At 41.3% G+C, this 20,409-nt stretch overlaps 1 protein-coding gene across 1 annotated transcript in view; it reads right to left on the bottom strand.

Moving 5' to 3' along the window:
* Positions 1 to 6,175: 6,175 nt before the first annotated feature.
* The window catches only part of LOC109289774 (follistatin-related protein 4-like), a 94,354-nt gene continuing 80,120 nt past the window's right edge, over positions 6,176 to 20,409 (bottom strand). The window contains exons 7-10 of the mRNA XM_019505976.1: positions 18,409 to 18,558; positions 17,621 to 17,728; positions 13,724 to 13,833; positions 6,176 to 9,539 (exon numbers count right to left, since the gene is read on the bottom strand). Coding sequence (XP_019361521.1) covers positions 8,837 to 9,539; positions 13,724 to 13,833; positions 17,621 to 17,728; positions 18,409 to 18,558 — 1,071 coding nt within the window. The 3' untranslated portion in view covers positions 6,176 to 8,836. The remainder of the gene's footprint in view (positions 9,540 to 13,723; positions 13,834 to 17,620; positions 17,729 to 18,408; positions 18,559 to 20,409) is intronic.

Genomic DNA, 20,409 nt, shown 5'->3' with positions numbered 1-20,409 from the left:
AAAAAAAAAAAAAAAAAAGGTGGAATTATTGGCAATCAGTATGACGTGGAATTTATTAAATGTAGAAACTTGATAAGGGCAGCTCAAGGCACTGGGGGGAAAGCCCATGGGTAGCAAGGCAAAGGACAGTTAGAAATATTTGTAAACGCGCTGTTAGTATTGATATACATCCCTTAGTTAGGCAAGAAGAGAAAACATGTTAATGATTTAGAAAAGGCAGAAATGTGTAATTAATATTGGTTGAAAAGAAGCCGAATGATATGCTTCTGTCACATAAGGATGATGAAGCCCTTTTTAGCTTGTTAGTAGCTAAGAGGGATGCTAAACAGCAAGTAGGGATAGGAATGACCATTTTAAAAGATGGTAACTCAGATGACATGCACCCAAGAATCCTAGGAGTTGGCTGAAATGACGTCTGGTCTGCTGCTGTTCATTTTTAATAAACATTGGAATATCAAAGAACTTACAGAAGACTGGCAGAATGCTAATGTTGTGCCAATATTCAAAAGGACATGTTGAGAAGACCTTCGTTTCTATAAGCCAGTTAACTTAATGTCATTTTGGAACAAAATAATGGGAAAAAAATTATAAAGATTTCAATTAACCAAGGGGAGGAATATAATTATTACTATTTAACAAAGATGGGCAGAGTGGTAGAAGATGAGGACAAGGCAGTCATAAGTGTTATCAAGATCATGCTGTAAGCTGAACCTGTCCATTATAACAAAATAATTGTAATACAGCCAAATGCAAAGTTAGACACTTAGGAACAAAGAATGCAACCAATACTTCCAGAATAGGGGATGGCACTGACTCTGGTAGGGTTCTGGGGCCATGGTGGGTAAAGACTCAATGTCACATAAAGTTAATGTGGATTTTTGATACATAAAGGGGAGTACATAGGCATTAGGAGGCAATTTTTACCTCTACGTGGCACTGATGAGACCAACAGTGTATACATGTCTGTTGTCTACATTTTAAAAAGAGTGTTGAAAAACTCTGGAGAAGAGAAGAAGTACAGAAGAGAGTCACAAAATGATTTGAAGGACAGAAAACATGTTACAATGAAAGATTTAAAGAAAATTATCTGTTTACTATCAGAAAGAATTTACTTGATTGTAGTGTGTTTTGCCAAGGAGAAAATTACAGGTGCTAATATGCTCTTTAATTGCATGCGAAAAGGCATATTGAGAACCGATGGTTGGAAGCTGAAGCCATTGAAAAAGTAGGCTAACATTTTTAACAGTGAGGGTGATGGTTAAATTTTGGAAAAACTACCAAGGGAAATAATGCATTTTTCACCTCCTGATGTCTTTACATCAAGCCTTGATGTCTTGCTGGAAAGTACATTTTAGTAAACAGTAAAGGGGAACTTGGTGACATTCAATGACCGGTATTTTACAGGAAGCCAGACTAATGCCCTAATGCTCTCTTTGACTCTTCTAACATTGGGAAAGAAAATGTGGAAGCCGTAGACCAGTGTTTCTCAACCACTTTAGACTCAAGTCATCCCTCAGAAAATGCCAGCTCTTAGCTGTCATTTGTTTTTTGACTTTGGAAAAAGAGCAATTCTTCTGTTGCAAAGACCTCGGTCCTTTTGACACTGTGGATTCCTATTTGAGATCTCCATGTCTCCCTTGTGAATCATGTGAAGGTGTTTGCACAGCGAGCACTGCTAATATAGCGTGGGACCCTCCAGAGGATCTCACGACACCCCAAGGTGCCACGGCATAAATTCTTACTGTAATTTTTTCAGATTTGTTGCGTGGATCTTATCCATTATAGGTAGATGTTGAAGCCCTGAACTCTATTGTAGGTGAGGAATCGGTGTTTTGGGCCCATCTCTGGTTCAAAAACCCAGGGTCTAGAGCTGATGTGTACCTAAAGGTAAACTTAAAATAAACCAATATAAGAATTCAGGTTGCCATCACCTCTCCTCCTATATAAAAGGGAGCAGGAGTTAGAGGGTATAATACACTAAGCCAGGCTTTTTATCTCAGTTGCCACACACAAGACACAAAGAGATTAGGTGAAAGTTTAACAGTCATCTATATGTATACAGAAGCTTTGCTGCCAATATAACTGTAAGTAGGTTATCTGTTACTTGCACTACTTTGTTGTGACTGTATGAAAATAAAACATTGGGTCTGACATATTCTTTGATAGCATTGCCTGCAGTCTCAAGATGCCATGTATTTTAAAGATGTTACAATGCTTTCATTACAAATGATACGTTCATTTTCATTTGGCTGGACAAACAGGAAAATGTTGGAATGACATCTGCTGCTAGATAAGTTTAAGAGTAGCTAGAAACCGTGGTGTATAACTTGGTGTCCATCAGAAATTAAGGACAGGTATGTGCTCAGACCTGGAACTGAGAGGGAAGCCTCTAACTTCTCCAAACGCCAGTGCTCTAACTTTGGTAATTTTGGACTGCGGTTTGATTTAGGGAGCTTTTACCTTGCTATAGTCATCATCCTTTCTTTCTTTCTGTCTGTCTTTTTCCTTACTGACTTTTAACTGATGGCTTCAGACAAGTGTCAAAAACACCATATCATGCCAAGGGTTATTGTGAGGAAGTGCTTAATTAAGTTAGCTTAATTAAGAGACAGAAGCGCTATAAAGAAATTGAAGTTTTTCAATTAGAGTTTGGAGCTAGTCAGAAACTCAGAAAATTAATTGCAGGGTTTTTCTTCTCCCAGTTCATTTTTTTTCCAGTTGCAACAATTTGGAAAATTGTGAGTCCCCCCAAAATCATGAACTCATTTAAAAAGATAGTGAACTTAAAAGAACTGTTGCAATCTTACTTGCAGTCAGGTTTTTGAGCTTGTAGGATGTGCTTACGTCACAGGTTCATGATTTTCTTTGTCATGATAAGGGTTAAACACTTACTTCAAAAGAGATCTGACATCCCTGCAGTCAGTTGTTTCTCTGTAGCTGGGCTTGTAAGTAAGTGAGAACACTTGCAATAAAAATCAAGGGAGCTATTAACTGGTGCTTTGAAGACACATGAAAAAAAATTCCAGCTGACTCGGTTGTTGTTTGACCTTCATGCAATATATTTCTGAACAGAGGAGGACTGTGTGTCAGGCAGGTCATCAGCCTGCCCTTTGATAACTGGCAGAGAAAGTGAGGCCATTACACAGACATGGGAAAGCAAATATACAACCTTTATGCCAGTAACGTTAGCAGCATTTTGCACTTTTGTGTGTGGCAGTTTTAAGTTCCACCTATCTTTAGTAAGTGAAGATGGGTATTTAAGACCATTATAAAAATAGTTCACTTATTTCTTTTAGTTCACAGGAATAGGTCAGTTGACAGTGGCTATAACACAGGAAAAAAACACCTCCAACCCTCCTCCCCCCTTTCACAAACTGTATTTATAGCAATGGTTAATTTGCAAAACAACCCTTCTGTAGAGGAAACAAAAGCTCAGTCCATTCACTGCAATTTGCTGCAGCTTTCTACAGCAGTCTCTAAAAAATAAAGAGGTAACACAATCTGCATTTCTCAGGCACAGGCAGGGTTTCAGGCTAACTTTTCTCCTCCTCCTCTAGGTTGCCTGCTTCCTATAAAATATAAACATAGATAAAATCCACCACCTCTGTTCTCTTCAGGATCATTTACATGCTCCTCACATCCCGATTTTGCTAAAAAAAAAATACTCATCAGGAGAAAAAAAAATCTCTTGTTACATATATGGCACGTGGGGGTCAAATGTGTCCACCAGCATTTTCTTTCTCTCTCTCTCAATCTGTTGCATAGGAAATATTGTTTAGTCGCAGCATGGTCCACCTGGGTGAATTATGCTAACAGTTATCCTCCTAATCAATCACATACTATGCTCACCAGTAAGGTATCTCATAAAATGCTGGAAGAAACACACAGGGTTTCTCTACCCTGCCCAGAGAGATGTTTAAAGTTTTGGCTTTTGCTTTATGGTTCAGAAAGCTAACAAAACCTCCCAAAATAAAAATACAACAATCCCTGAAACAAATGGATGGGGAAAGGCAAAGCTGTATGGCATGGTAATGGGGTCTGACTTGGAGAAGTAGGAGATAGAGGTAGGTGAGCATGTGCCTGCATCCCCGAGTAGCAGTCAGTGCAGCAGCAGCAACTTACAGCTACATCCGGGAGCGGGAGGGGGTTTGCAATTCAGACAGGAATCCAGGAGGATAAGAGAACAGTCACTGCCATTGTCGGTCTGGGAGGTTAACTACAGGACAGCAGGGGATGGAAGGAGATCAGGGGGAGAGAGAAAAAGTGTACCAAAATATAGGGTTTTATGATGTTTAGGGCTTGCGGGCAACTATAATTACGACGAAGAATAAGTTCTTAGGACACGTAGCAAGCAGAGGTGAATTTAAAGTTGATCTCCGTCATTTTTCTGTAGTGGTAGTGTGCTGTGTATTTTTGGTACTTAAAAGAAAAAGAAAACTTTTTTTTTTTTTTGGTAAGGTGAGTCAGGAAAGATCAGCTTTTAGCTCAGGATCTTTTGGGACTCGTGGCCTCACGTGCAAGTTAGGGGCCTTGTCACAGAAGGACAAGCAGAATTTGGCCTTAGATGTTGCACAGCAAAAACAAGCTCTTAGGGCATAAAGTGACATGTTTCCAGATACACACTGCAGTCAGACCTACAGAAAGCTGCTGCTTGGCTCTGTCTCCTTTTATGTTGACTTGAGAAGTCAAGAAAAAGTTACACAGGGAATTTTGTTATAAGAAACCCACCAAACTAGGCTAATGGAAAAAATGCTAGGTGAACAGAAAGCAGTGTTACTCATAGATTTTCATGAATGTTTTTCTAATCTAAGGCTCTGAGTGGTACGTGACTTGCTGACACTGGAGGAAAAAAAAGAGCACGTCTTGACTGCATCAACCTGTGCCCATGTCTTGGTAACCCAGTAATAGTGCCATCAGTCATATATTTTCAGCAGTCCTCTTTTTTCATCTTGTTAGCCTTTGTAAAGTCACATTTGATATTAGATTAGGGAAGAAAAATCCAGATATTTTTTTCTGACTTGGGAGGCACCTAGCCCACTTTTGGGGCCCTGTAATACACAAGCAGTAATCATGATGCTGACCCTGTTTTAACAACCCTTGCAGCAACAGGCCACTTTGGCAGGTTAGGGTGCTATACCTTGTAGTTGTGGGACAGGGTTGATTGTGTGGTTTAGGAATGGGCTAGACAAGGATTTGTATAGGATGAGTTGAATAGGGATGACCTCAGACTGTGGGTTGGCCCAGATGACCTCCAGGGGTCTCTTCCAGCCCCACTTTTCGATCTATGTTACAGAGTTCTGGCATCAATTAGCAAAAATGTCTGTGCATGTATTGGACTGGGAGGTGTTTGCAAAGGGGTCAAACATGGTAAATCAGGGAACAAACTGGGGAAGTGACCAAAATTGCCAGGTTAAGATTTTCCAGTAGCTTCCTGGGTATGAAAAGGAGGCTTCTGGGTGGCTTCTGCCTTAGTTGATGTTAATCCAGCTGGTTTCAAGGGTTTGCTCACCCAACACCTGCAGAATTCTAACAGCGATTCAGGTGTGAAGGTTCAAAAAGTCAAGCCAGACAGCAAAAAATGAAATAGAAATGGGACACACACAAATCACAGGACTCCTGCTCTTGCCCCTACCCCCCTTTTTGAAACTTGGACTGTTTCAAAGCTGCTTGCTGCTCATGTCTTAAGCTGAATAGCTAGTGCTACTAAAAGAGATTCCCTTATTTAGACTAGAGCGGAGGAAGAAAAGGTCAATGTTGAGAACAGCAAGGATAGTTCTGTTGACCTGTCACTAAATTTAAGCAATGAATGGAAACTGCATGCAACCTCTAGGACTGGATGCCTATCTTAAACTAGCCCCTTTTTTTTCCTTCCTGAGCTCCTCATGTCCATCAGATTGGCCACCCAAATGACACATGCATATGTTAGAGTAACTAATTATTTGTTAATTAAATTTAAATTCATTTAAGTTCATCACCGTGATTAGTAATTTATTAACCAGGAAAGAAATGTGACGCGGTGGAGAAATTGTTACTTATACAGCAAAGGAATGGAAAAGAAACTAACTATGGGGATTTAATACGCTTGCAGTCACAGTTGAAGGCAAATGTGTGGAAACTTTTCAGATACACAGAACCTGGTGTTTTCTGTGGCATGAGAAAAAAATCCAGATTAACAAATGTGCAGCACTTTAATGTTGGATTGACCATCATTGTTGGAACTGTTCACAAATAGCGTGGACAATCTAAATTGTACTTCATTTTCTAAGTACGGTATAGCCAGTAGGATAATTTAGAAAACACATCACCAGAACGTGGGCTGAAGAAGGGAAGGACGGGAGCATCTTTGGAAGGTTAAAGTGGGAGTTTTCGAGTGAATCCTAGTCCTATATTTCCAGACAAACAGAAAAAAGTGAGGTGTAGTACACATCTTTCACATCCTATATATAAACCAGTCTCAAGAATATTTACCTGAACGGATATTTACAACTTTTTTTTTTGTAAAATATTCTTATAAAAGTAATATTTGCTTGATCTATGGCACAATGAATTTCTCTACAGGGAGACTTTCCATAGGCATAATCAAATATTCAAGAAATCATAAAAGGTAACACTAGAGCAGTGGTTGGCCTAACAAAACATTTTCAGGATGACTGTGATATATGAGTACAGCTTTGTTTTAGAAAGGAGTTGTGCATATTTAAAAGTACTTACAAAGTTGATCTCCTCCTTTCCTAGACCTGTGTATGTTTCCACACCAGATGAGTAGTGAACCATGAAAAACATGCATTTCTAAATGAAGACTATGCCAATTTGTATGTGTTTGTGTTCTAATGGTGGGATAGTCTCTTCTAACCCCTATGGCTCATAAGAGAAAATATATAGGTTTCTGCCTATCAGTGGTAGAAAGGGCAATTTAAAGGAGTTCATGTTTAATGAATTCATAGGATTCATTTCCTCTTCTTTGTCTGCCTGAACAGGTTTTAAATTATTTTTTTACAGAACTAAGATGGTTCAAATAACTTGATTTTACAGCCATCCGAAAATGCAACTCTTTTGGTAAAAGGTAAACATTTAAAGCAAAGGTTACTGGAGTTAGTCTGCAGTCTTTTGATTTAAAATCCTTTTATGTGCATTGTGAAGAAGGTGACTCTTAAGCATCTGTGTTTAAAACCCCCCCCAAAACAACGGTTACCGCACCTTTTAAGTACCACCGTATATATTCAGAAATTGCTTTCGTATAAACTCTGGGCAACAAAGGTCATTTTAGAGAATAGCTGTCTCCATGTCATTCAAAAGGCCAAGTGCTGTGATGCAACAAATGCCTATCGTAGAAGAGGGAGCTTGCACCAACATCAAATTTACCTTTTCAAAGCAGTGTGGGGTATAGCTGCTCATCTTTTGCTATTTATAAAGTATTTGTATGGCTTGAATAATTTTGAAAATGTACCTATAGCTGCTGTTATCCTGATTATTTCATGGTGATGAAAAGGGAAAGCTTTGAAAAGGAACTGGTGAGTTTTTCTTTTATATCTCTCTAAATGTGCAAATGAATGTACATTTTTATGGGAAAGCAACTTAAATTTCTCAATGCCAGCTGTTGCATTCTGGGGTAATTTAATTGGTTTTACATGAATCTCTTTGCTTGTAACTAAATGGTGATTGACTATAAACAAGAGTGCTATAAATGGAAAGAAAAAGCAAAAGAAAAAATCTCTGAGAATCTTTGTTGAGAGACATGTAAATTAAGGATTAGATTATAAAGGGTGAAAGCTTTCTGTTAAAAAAATACTGCTGAAAGTCTTGCATTTGGAGATGTAGCCATTGTTTTATGAAGAACCAAGTGACTTCAATGCTAGTACATTTTTAATAAGGGAAATGAGCAACTTCTAGGACAACCTCTCATGGGAGCACCCTTGGCTACTTTCCCGCGTGCTGGAATGCATGCGTTCTTGCACACAATGACGGATCTGACTTCTGTCACTTGGTGTCTAAGGTGGAGTGCTCTGCTTCTTGAGAATGTAGAAAATTCAACCAATCAGACTCATTCATGCTTTCTAGCTTTAAAATCAACCCTACCACCTCATTTTTTTTCAGCAACAAGTTACTCAAATACAATTAGGTGATATTCTTTCTACCTACCAGAAGAGGTGGGACTTTACAATATTGCTTTTGGTAGTGCCAAGAGCAAAGGAGAGGGAAGAAAAAGAGCTGTTTCTGCCATTTTTGGTTTTAAAAACACCTCAAAGTATTCTTTAAAATCCATCCTGCAAAGAAAACCTATCAGTTTTCATTAAATCTCTCCCTAGATTTCTGCATTTTGAAAAATGCTTTTTGTGATGTTAATTTTTCCCTCATTGCTCACAGACGAGTATTAACTGCAGTTTTGCCTCTGGCTTTTCCACTCTACATTAAAGGTGGTATAGTTAGGTGGTTCAATAACCAGAGGTACAGGAGGTTTGGTGTGTAGACTGAATGAAAATTGAGAACTTGAACATAAGACTTGTCATTCCTGAAACTCAGAAGCTGTTTTGTTCTACAGAACTGCCAAGTTACATGGTTCATATAATAGCTCGGTGGAGAAATTATTCCTTTTCCCAGACTGTGTTCTTTTCATAACCATAAATCATACTTCCAAACAAAAAAATTCCCAACAAAACCCACTTTCTATTAGCAGAGCATACCTTATACTAGAGAACTTGCAAGTAGACCAGTGTTGCACCATGAAGCTTATACAGGTTTTTTTCCAGTGTAAAAATATACAATGCGACTGCTTGTTTGTTGCAGTGTAAAGGTCCAACCAGTATTTGTCTGCTGTTGGCTCTACTTTTTTGCCCTTTCATACTTCTCCAACCCAGACCACTGTGTTACCTCTCCTGATACCTGAAATCTCACAGCGTAATGTGTTTTGTCTCCCATTAATAACAAACAGTGAATCTTTAGCTGGTGTAATAAGGTACTGTCCAAATAATCCACTGTCTTTCATAATTCTGTTGTAGCTGCTCCATGGCCAGTCTTTGGATATGATAGGGTCCTTTAAATTCTTCAGGACATTCATTTTCCCTGTTGACAGCTCTACAAAAAGCACATCTGTTTGCAAATGTGAAGTAGCATATATATAGTACTGGTTGCCTTCAGTGAAAGAGGGTTGAAATGTCAGATCAGATATATGCACATTTGTTTGTAAGTCATAAATCAACTTGATTTCCCCTTGGATGGTTATTGCCTGGACCTTGATCCTGCCACTGTCTTCATCTGCACTGACCAAAAAGCACCCATCAGGTGAAATATAGGGTGTGCCCGATACGCCGCTGTTGGGGCCGATCACAGAATCTGTAACACTGTCAATAATAAGCTGGGGAAATGCAGTTACCGACGTATTCTTTTTACACTGGACAAAGAAGTAGCCACCCAAGTGTGTATAGGCCATGGTCTGTGGGATGCAGCTATAGTTTTTGAAGCTGATAGTCTTGATGTGGGTCACAGTTTCCAGGTCAATTTTTTGAACTGCAGATTTCGATTTGTTAAAGATGAAACCAAACCTGAAACAGAAAACATGATACTGAAGTCATCTCTGGAGACTTGGTGACATGCTTGAGAGAACTCATAAATCAGCAGAACTGGAAGACTCAATGCCATTGCCTTGTGTGTAATGTACTCTCTTTCCTACGTGAAGCCTCTGTCATTCTCATTCTTCTAAAATGTGCTAAAAAAGCAATGTTTTTGGTTTACGATGGGATTACAAATTAGGGACCTGAATGCTGCAAGCAAGATTCCTTGCTCACTTGAGTTGTTCTATCAACATTAGTAGTCCGCTTTTACTGGGAAGGCCTACTTTAACACAGGAACAGTATGCAGGACGATGTTCCACTTGATGGATAACTACTTCAGTTGCAAATTATTCTGGATCTGTATGACCAACATGGATTTCAGTTGTTCTGTGGCTTGATATGGCACCTTGTCTAAATACAGCATATTTGGGGCCTGATCCTTAACAGGGGAAAAGGTGCAAAGGTAGTTTGAAACCTGCTCAGTGCCCTAAATTCCAGGTCTGCTGGTCCCGTTCCCCTACCCTATATTAGACCAGACTGAGAGCAGTTCTAATTGACTTACCGCTAATGGCTCCAGGGGTCATTATAGGAGGCAGGGATGTTAGGGTGCAGGGTACCCTCTACCTAATAGTTCTCTCAGATGATCCCCCTTAGAGAGGCACCAGTGCAGTGGAAAATAGGGGTCTCTGTTTTCAGTCTCAAGAGAGACTAGAAAATAAAATGAACCCAGATTAAATGTTCTATAAAAGGTACATGCTACAGTGCATCTGACCTTTGTTGAACAGAGGAAAAGGTCAAGAATAGCCAAGCAATGTTTCTATTTAATTTGAAAGGAGGACCATAGAAATAGCACATTCTATGTTCCCTCCAAATCACAGGTCACTGATATTCACTTACGAGACTGAAAATTAATTTTACATTGAGTGGCTGCTCATCCACTCAGTGCAGAGAGAAGGAAATTAATGGAATATTTTGGTTTGCAGCTCTTCTCGGAAAGATGTAAAATCACTTTATGAAATGTTGCAGAAGACTTGTGTGCACACAGTTAAAATATATATTTTTCCTAAAACAGTGCGTTTAATTCCTTATTCTAAATTAGAGCATCAGTGAAGACATTCAGCAGTGATTTCACTCCTGAAGAATAAGCCACTGTTTTGTAGGATCCCGTGAAAATCGCTGGGTTCAGTCTTTCATTTCCCCATTATGCTCACATCCTTTAGAAATTTCACTTAAAATATCTGCAGTGGAGATTCATAGGGTGCTCTGTATGAAGGAAATTGAAGATGACACCTGGATTTCTCCTGGATGACTGCACATGGAAAATTGTTGGTTTTGTATCATTTTTTTTAAAGGCCTCCTTATGTAGCATTTGTTTCAAGGCTTCCTTAATAGTTGGCCAAATGCCTAAACAAGTAAAAAATAACGTAGACTCTTATCATAAACTCTAATTTGAAAAAGTGGGTCAGAGTGTGCATTATGTGCACACAGCTGTTGATGAGATGCTGTGCCTGTACTCTGACACCTTGATAAAAAATCTCACTTTTAGTGTGTTTTTAATGGACAGCAACCTGCCCAGTCTACTAATAAAATGGGTGAATTCCTAGATTTTTAGGTAGTTGAAATATATCGACAGAAACATGTAAAAGTATTTTGGCACTCATGGGGGACAAAATCCAATGTAAACAACTCTGTAGTAAGTGTCATGTGTCCATGCCAGAAAGGTGGAATTCTGGAAATGTGCCTATGGAAATCTGCCACGAGTAAATGAAATAGAAAAATAGTAATAACATTCTGTATTTTGCACAGGAAAAACACTCTAAGCTGTGTCTTTGGATATAGTTAAGTGCTGCTCTTTTCTTTAAGAAGGAGGAGGAGGGCAGGAAGAGCCCTCTAAGTAGTAGGCTGTTATATGACAGCTTGGTGACACTTTCACAACCCTTTTTAAGTGAAGTCAGCCATGGCTGTTTTGTTGTGTTTTGAACCCAGTGCTGTTGGTATGTGGTCTATATGCTCTAAGCATGTCTCATGGACCGGACCTCTCAGAGGACTTGGATAGTGAGCTCAGGCAAGAGGGCTGGCATCCCAAGCATGTACAATAACAGAATGGTAGGAGGGCTACATTAGTTTTCTAGCAAAATCTTAGGTGCCTGCAACTTCTCAGGCACCTGGGCGGTTAGGTGGGGAATTTGCAGATTGTCCTCTTCATCATTACTCTGGACAGTTATGATGCGGGGCATGCAAATAGCTATTTGAGATGCAGGTAGCCAACAGCTATCTGTTATGCCTTAACCACCCTTGGCAGTGAATCTTAACTGACAGTTAGGTGGCACTGAAGCACTTGAACCAGATCACAAAAACTTATCAGTGGGCGCGTCTATGTGTGCCCCCCATGGCGCAGTTGTTACTGCATCATCATATAGTACTTGCTTTAGGAAGTACTAAATGATGGCGTAGTAACTGCTGTTATTGCATCATCCCAGCGGTGCAGTTATTTTTAGCAGCTATGTTGCTGTAGTGACTCACTATAGTGAGGTAGGCTCATCACTATGACAACGTAGCATCAGTGTCATGGTAGCGATGAGCTACATTGCCATAGTGTCTTGTGCAGACATGCCCACTAAGTCCTACTTTAGTTATGTAAGTACAAAATCATGAACGCTGTGTGCCCCTGGGGGCTAGAGGGGCATGATGAGCTTCTGCAGGTGGCAGCAGTGCTGTTGGCAATGGGAGCATGGCAGTGGTAAATGGGGAGCTCCTGCAGGTGGAAGTGGCACTGTCGGGGGTGGCGACCGTCAGCAATCACCTGCAGACACCACCAGCAGTGTCAGCAGTGGCCAGCACCAATCGTGGACCACCCGCAGATGCCATCAATGGTGTCAGTGGTGAGGGGGTAGGGTGGTGACTGGTGACTGCCTGTAGGTGCTGCTGGTAGTGTCAGTAGTGCCTTTTTACAGGGGGTGAACTGCCACACTCAGGGGGTGCACGTGCACCCATATGCACCCTCTATGTGTTCCCAGTGTACAAAATGGTGTCCCTGAAAACCTCTGCTCTAATTCTGACTAACGCTGGAGGCACCTGAACTCCAAAGAAGCCTGAGTTTTCAAAGTGTCATTTCTGTGAAAATCCAAAACTGCTTCAACTGTGCTATGAGCTAGCTTATGTCTAACCCTGTCATGGTCCACAAAGTATGTGTCGTTCTGCTTATGTCCACTGAGGGGCTCAATCTGGTAGTTGAGCTCTGAAAACTTATTGCATGGTTAGTGGGGTAAGCTACACACAAAAAAAGTCAGTGGCAGCCATTGCTTTCTTTTGACATATGGCTGGAGAAGATGGAGGGGTTGGCTGTGGTGCCAGTTGCACCCTTTGTACAATTACAGCAACCACCTAAGAGGTGGGAGAACCAGGTTCATTGCTTTCCTTTGCTCCATAGCCACATGTGTGCTACTTTGCAGAGAAGAATTAAAGATTCACTGGGCTAGAGTTCTGGATTCCACTCTAAGGGCCTGGCACCTAAGTCAGTTGTTTTCACAGAGCCCAAGTCCAGTTTTTGTTCCGGGTTTTAGAATTTTAGGGCATTTATACATGTGCTCCGGAAGTGTGTGTGGGGGGGTGCTTTAACTAGAGTGGCTCCAAGAGCCACTGTAATTAAAGCACCTGGAACGTCTCGTGTATCAGTGTCCCCATACTTCAAAATGGTGGCAGGGGCACTTTATCTAAATATCCCTGAACGGAGCTTGTGTAGAGACACTGATACGTGAGTTGCATGAGGCTGCTGGAGTTTGGTAATTTCTACACTCCAGTCAACTTGATTCATCGAGTCTGGTCCAATGTGCTGGAATTGCAGCAGGTTGGAGCAGCCTCCCTGCTTGTGTATAAGCACCCTTACATTTTTTTTACACACTGGACTTAAGGTTAATGCTTGGTATCTAGAGCCTGCAGGTCAGGGTCCTGGTCTTTATGCAACCATGGACTTACAGAAATACTTTGGGCAATTCGCTGTCTGTCTCTTCATGCCTCTGTGTCTGCATGACAAAATGGGGATAATAACACTTAATGTATCACGCATTCCTTTATTCATCTGTAAAGTGCTATAAGATGATTAGACAGAGGCCCACTAGATGCACAAAGAACAACAATGAGTATTTATCTTTATCATCATAAAGTTTGTGTCTTACCTAATGTGATTAATAATAAGATTAGTAGGTGGTATAAAAAAATCATCCACTTCTTCAAATGGTGTCCGGATGATATGCTGATTTTCCCCTGTGCTTGCCTCTGATATTACCTACAATAAATAACCACAAAGTTGAGCACAGTGAAAGCAATGAATAAAACAAAAATAAGTTAATACAGCTTCCATAACTGTGTATTACACCAAAATGATTTTGCTGGATATCTAGTAGATTCAAATTGATTAATAACTTCAAAATATTGTTTGGAGTAGCAGTCTTGAAAAATTGTATTAATAAAATGGTATTTTAAGCCTGACATTTGTAAAGTAAGTGCACAACTCTCTTTACGTTCATAAGACAATGCAATCATGCAGGAACTGAAATAGTGTGACAACGCTAAACCCACAGTAATCTATTCCACGCTGTCTAAAATAAACATTTATTTCACGGTCATATTTATTAATCTCACTTAAATGCACAGTGATAATTCACTGACTTGAATGATCAGACACTAACTCACAGCAGTTAATTATCACTTTGAAGGAGAAGAAATGTTCACCCATTTATTGCACCGTATAAAATACACAGAAGAGCAGAAAAAGGTGCTTTCACTTTCTCAGTGTTATCCTCCAGCAGAATGCATACCTTCTGCTGCCATGGAAACTCAGCTTTATTATCTCCCACAACCTCAGCAAAGAGGGGATAGAATTTTGCAATAATTAAAATGTTAAATACTGACATTGTTTATGGGGATTGTTTTTTGGTTTAAGATGGCTTAGGTCAATTCATTAGGAGCTTTTGCTAATGTCATGTGCTAATAGTAGTTCTTTTGAATGTATGGCTTCACAATTCATTACAGGCAATCTGAAACCTGAAAAGGCTTAGTTGAGACATTCTGGTCATGCCATTTAAATTTCTTCCAATTAATCTGCTCAAGAAACATGCCAATTCTTGCAGAGTGTTTTCACAAAGCCAGGGAGTTTCCTAGGTTGACTTCCCACAACTAGTAACAGCTAAACAATGGCAGCCCATTCCTAGGCTGCAGAGTTGTTTGATAAAGTCCTGATTTCTGAGGGCAGGGAGAAAAAGTAGAGCAAGTTATTCATACAGTGGAATATTTTTATTAGAAGGCTGTGGGAAACCTCTTCACGTTAGTCACTACAAACTTATTTTGGAGAAAAACCGGGAAAATAAAAGGTAGGCTGCTGCTGCTGTTAATCTGATATTCTCCATGTGTAACCAAAAGGACCATCTGAGAGCTATAGCCTCACAACAAGTTTCCAGCTGTGCAGATAGTATATTCTTGTTAATAATCACCAGCCTGTGCCATCTTTCCTTTAATTACAGCAACCTCTCACAGCTGGATGGAAGAAATTAAGTGGGAAAGGGTAACGAGAACCTATTTTTTTCCTTCCTGTACCTTGCATGGGGAATGGTTACCCATAAAGGAAGCAAGCTGATTTTGCTTCAGAAACTTCTCTTTGCTTGTCATCATTCAGTTTCTTTTGTCTCAGGAATTGCAATTCTACACTCTGTATTTCGATACCCATCAGCCCATATGCAGGGTTTCTCATTTGTTTTGTGGGATCCAAATGGCTTGTCAAATACATGTGGCAATGCATGCTGTGTAGTGTCCTGGCAACGGGTCCATTGAAGGCGACTGTCGATAAGCAAAGGACTGGCTTGATAGCTCAGGACGCCACTGAGCTTTTCTGAGGGAACAGGGAGAGAAATCTACCCAGCTGCAAGTCTGGAGAGGCTACATAGCCTACCTTCCACCTAATTGAACGTGATGCAGTGGACTTGATTCATGGTTTCAAGTCATGAAGGGCTCTTAGATCATGTAGTCTGTCTTCTGTATACCACAATCCAGCTTCCTTTTAACCAGTTACCCCTATGTTTAGAATAATAACTTGTACGTAGTTTAAGAAGATCATCCAGAAAAAATCTATTGTCTATGTCCTCTAAAAATGAGAGCCGAAAAAGATCCACTGCTGCTAGCGTGTAGCCATAGTCCATGACTTCTCCCTGGAGCCAAGCTCTGCGCTGTGCAGGGGTTTCATGTTCCCTGCAGAAAGCCCTCCAGAACTTTATGCCTGACCCCTTTGTCCCTACAGACAAAAAGTCAGGGACAATACTTGCCATTTGGTCTGTTCTAAAAATTCAGAATTTGTCCCATTTTTGTGCGTGCTTCTTGCCTCCCCCCTTCCTTTTTCTCGCCCCCTGCCTCGAGGGCTGCTTTGGAAAGTATCCAACCATTTTATTCAGTAAGAAGGATTTGAAGCTGAGTGTGCAGAATTTGTTCAGTTATTGCTCCTTTTTACCTCCCAATATTTTAACTCTCTGAAGCAGTGAACAACCCAGGGTTTTTGTCTTTTAAAGAAATCAGAACTTTAGAAATCTATTGAAAATTGGAAGCATTAGAATATATTGAAATGAGAAACATTAGAAATCTACTGGGAAATATTCTTATCCTGTGCACCATAGTTATCCCCAAAAGAAGCTGAAGGGGAAGGGGAAAGGAAGTGAAATAAAACCAGTGGAATTCAATGAAAACAAACAGCAATGCAATGTTAGGAAGAAAGCTTGGTTTCATACTAAGGTAGCTGATACTAAAGAACAGCAGTTAACATACTGCCCTTCTCTGATGTTAAAAATGAGAAGACGGTGTGTTCAGAGGGACCGATAACTGTCGACGCAGTTCTGAAGGAGCAACAGCATTTACAGCACCATGCAATATATGGTGTCATACGCAGCCCTACATTATCTAGGGAGATTCTAGTGCTGAACTGGAGATAAAATGAGGGTTTAACTTGCACCTATTGGCTGTGTCCAGTCAAGCAGGGGTGTGCGCTTGCAGTGCCAAAAGTAGCAGCGGCACAAATTTGTGCCACTGTTCCATGCCGCAGCACACACCCTTGCATGCACACTTAGTTGAGGGACAAACTGTCCTGCTTTGGGCAAACTGCCTTTCCCCTGCTCAGCAGGATGCGGGCCTTGTGGGACTCATTTGACCATTGCACGGGTCAGAGTTGTCTTAATTTGCACTCCTTAAGAAATGGTCTCTTTGGCCACATCAGACGAGCACAGACGTTTGGGGACGAGTAGCAGCGATATACCTTGTCTCCAGGGAACACCCGTGCCATGCATGCTGTGGTGCGTGGCAAGTTACCCAGGTGGGGTAGGGGAGGCTGGGACCAGCATCTGTGCTGGCCCCAGCAGCCTTATCTGGGGTCCTGGGGGCCTCCCAGGCTTGCAGCCGTGGCAGGAAGTCTGGCCAGCAGCTGGAGTGTAGCTGTGACTGGCCAGTCTCCGGTTTTGTGCGGCACACGCTGCTGCCATGTGCGCCACCCTGCCTTTTTTGGGTGTGGGTTTTTTTTAACTCCAGGATCTCCCGGGGCCAAAAAACCCCCTCCATGCTGCAAAGTAGCAACACAGGGAATGCCTGCATGCACCATGTACCCAACGTCTGTGCTTGTCTGTACGTGGCCTTTTAACTGTTGTATAAGTTCCAATATTTCTTCACTAGAAAGAGAGGTGTGCCCGTATAGCTATCTTGTAAGCACTTTGAGCCAGGTGTGCTTTAAGGATCCTGTCAAACTGAAGTGAGACTACCTAAATCGCTGTGAACGTTATCTGCATATTTATATTTTTCTCAGTTGGTTACCAACTCTTTCTATATGTCCTTCCATGAGGCTCCGTTATCAATCCTGAAACAAAATGGGCATCGGCTGTTCAGCAATCCCCCTGCTGGTCTACAGCATATAAACTTCTCAAAACCAAATCAAACCACCAGAAGTGCAGGGATGCAGGGGGGAGTAGGCAAATGCACAATAGATCTGTCAAGACACAAAATGCTGTTATAGCCAACAGTGCTGTTAGAGAGAAATGCTAACTTACCTGCAGTGTTGGATGAGACTTCTGCATATCACCCCAGCTAAGGACCCAGACTTGGTCATGTGACTTATCATAATGTAATTTGGTAGGTAGGGGATCAACATCCACAGACTTCAAAGAACAGAAATATAAGTGTTTAATTTTATTTAGCAAATTAAAGGTGGCTCATGCAGATTTATGGTAATATTGACTTGCAAACATTGCTAGAAACATGGCCATAAAGTACCACTTCCTCTGCTTTGGCAAGGAAAGTAGTATGAGCACTCGTCTCACACTAAAACTTGTAGTCAGTAGAGCAGGAACCATAGATTCATAGATTGTAGAGTCAGAAGGGACCACAAAGGATCCCCTGCCCCTGGCAGGAAAGAGGACCGAGGTCAGATGACCCCAGCCAGGTGTCTAGCAAGCCTCCTCCAGAAGACCTCCAAGTTAGGTGATAGTACCACCTCTCTTGTACCAGTTTCTGCTTGAGTTATGCCTGGGCAATGGCATGTGTTTCAATCTGGCTGTAACTAAGATTACGCTCAGCAAGTGTAGGTTAGACATATTTTTGAATCGAGATAGCTGCAAACTTGGCTCCAGGCACAGTGCAAAGACTATCTAGGCCATAAAACAGTTTTTCTTACACTGAGATCATAGCCTGGTCACTGACTTGGAGTTACCTGATGGGTCAAAACAGTACACGCCCAATTTATTAGCAGAGTCAGCAGCTCCACGGGGCAGGAACCTAATTTGTTGGCATATCAACACTTTTTTATGGTCCATGAACACATTTCTCCCTTGATACATACCTGCATGACTTTCTGGGTCTGGATATCAATAATCAGTATTCTATTTTGCCTGGGCTGCGTCACATAAATATACTTGTCTCTGACATTGATGGCTGAAGCCCAGAGGCAGGACTGAGTGGCTTCACCTTCAACTTCAGGACATATCTCTTCCTAAAAAAAAATAATAATAAGAAGAAGAGATAAGGTTTAATGTGCCTGAGTTGAGCTCCAATGCTCTAAGCAGCATGCACTGCATCAATTAAAACTCCACAGGCCCACATTATTTCTTTTATGTTTTTCCCCTGGAAAACATGAAATAATTGTCAGTTTAGGAAGCGCACTGCAGTCTGGACCTACCCCAGTGAGACTAAGAAACTGTGCCCTGCTGCAAGCTCACATTCATATTCAAATAACTACAACACTGCACAGAACAGACTTTTGAAGTCTGCCTGGTACAAGAAGACTTACGGTGCTGTCAACATTTATTAGCAATAGAAACCTCATTCTGTGGTTTAAAAAACATTGCTTTATGTTTAATGGAATTACTGCACTATGGTATTCCTCTTGCCTTCATTCTCAGGTTTAAAAAATCTTACAATGACGTGTTTGTGCTCTTACAACAGCAGCAGAAGAAAAGTCACTTTATCCTACAGCCCTCCCACAGACAGATAGCAACTATCATGTTTTGGACTAATTCCTGTTCACCTTATTCACAGCTGCATAGTTCCTTTAATCTGAAGAGACCAAAGATTTGCTGTTTTCTCTAGAGTTTTTTTTCCTCTTAGTATCCCTTCATTTTTATTTCCCATGAATGGATTTGATTTCTTTAGTATTATTAAGTACCTAGAAAACTCCAAACAACAAAAATCTTGCCTTACAAGAGCAGATATCAATTTTTAAGTTAAAAAAGTAAGACTGAGAAGGCTAGATTCTTTCTCCCATTATGCTACTCTGTGATCAAGTCCAGACATGCAGACATGTGTGGTTTGTGGTGCCACAAACCTCCTTGCAGCACCACAAACCACACAACCAGAATGTTAAAATGTGCCCTGCAGTGCAAATTTGCAGTGTGGGGGCAAATTTTGCTACCAGTATTTCCCTGTAGGGAAAAAAAAGGCAGAAAAAAGAGCAGCACAGTGCACACTCCAACAAATGGAGGCTAGATCCTCCAGGGAGATGCTCTGGCTGCTGGCCAGAGCATCCTATTATTTCATTTGTGCCCTGGCTGCTCGGAGCCGGGAGGAGTGGAGAAAGGGCAGTTTGCCCAAAGCGGGACAATGTGTTCCTCACCAAAGTGCACATTCAAGGATGTGTTTTTTTTTGTTGTTGCAAGCGCACACCCCTGCCCATCTGAACATGGCCCGTGGGTACAAAAATGGGCTTTGGTTTTGGGGGACAGAACATCTGCATCTAGGTCCTATTTCCACCTTGCCACAGCATATGGCTGCACTGGATAGCAACTATCATCACTCTCTGTGTTGTTTTTTAGGCATGGAACAGCAGATAGACCAACAACTAGGAGTGAGTTTATTTTTAAAATATCTCAAAATCTGACTAGTGATTTGTTTTTGAACACATGGGAATTGGCAACATGGAGCAGCATACATCATAGGCTGCTCACTGATGAGCCACCATCCTTCCTACTGGACCAGATGGAAACTTGGTACACCAGAAAATCTAGACCCCCAAAGAACGGTCCACTTTCATACAGCGAGTCAGTAGGACACCTTGAAACAGAACACGGTCTCTTGATTTCCTCCCTGTGGGTGAATGTCCGCTGGATGACACTGTTGTTTCTCTTATTACAAAAAATCTCTATAGACCAGGGGTCGGTAACCCCCGGCACGTGTGCCAGGCATGGCATGCAAGGCCCTTTTCCTTGGCATGTGTTGGGGCGGGGAAGGCAGGAACTATTTGCAGCCTCCTGGCTGCAGCCAGCCCCAGCTCTGGGTAGCTGCTGCCAGCTGGGAGCCTGGGCTGCTCCCAGCAGGCAGCTGGGACACTGCAAGCCCTGCTGGGAGC

This window comes from Gavialis gangeticus, unplaced genomic scaffold (genome assembly GCF_001723915.1).
Source record: "Gavialis gangeticus isolate Ggan-Ray unplaced genomic scaffold, GavGan_comp1, whole genome shotgun sequence".
Lineage (NCBI taxonomy): Eukaryota > Metazoa > Chordata > Crocodylia > Gavialidae > Gavialis > Gavialis gangeticus.
This window is presented reverse-complemented; position numbering and strand designations above follow the sequence as displayed.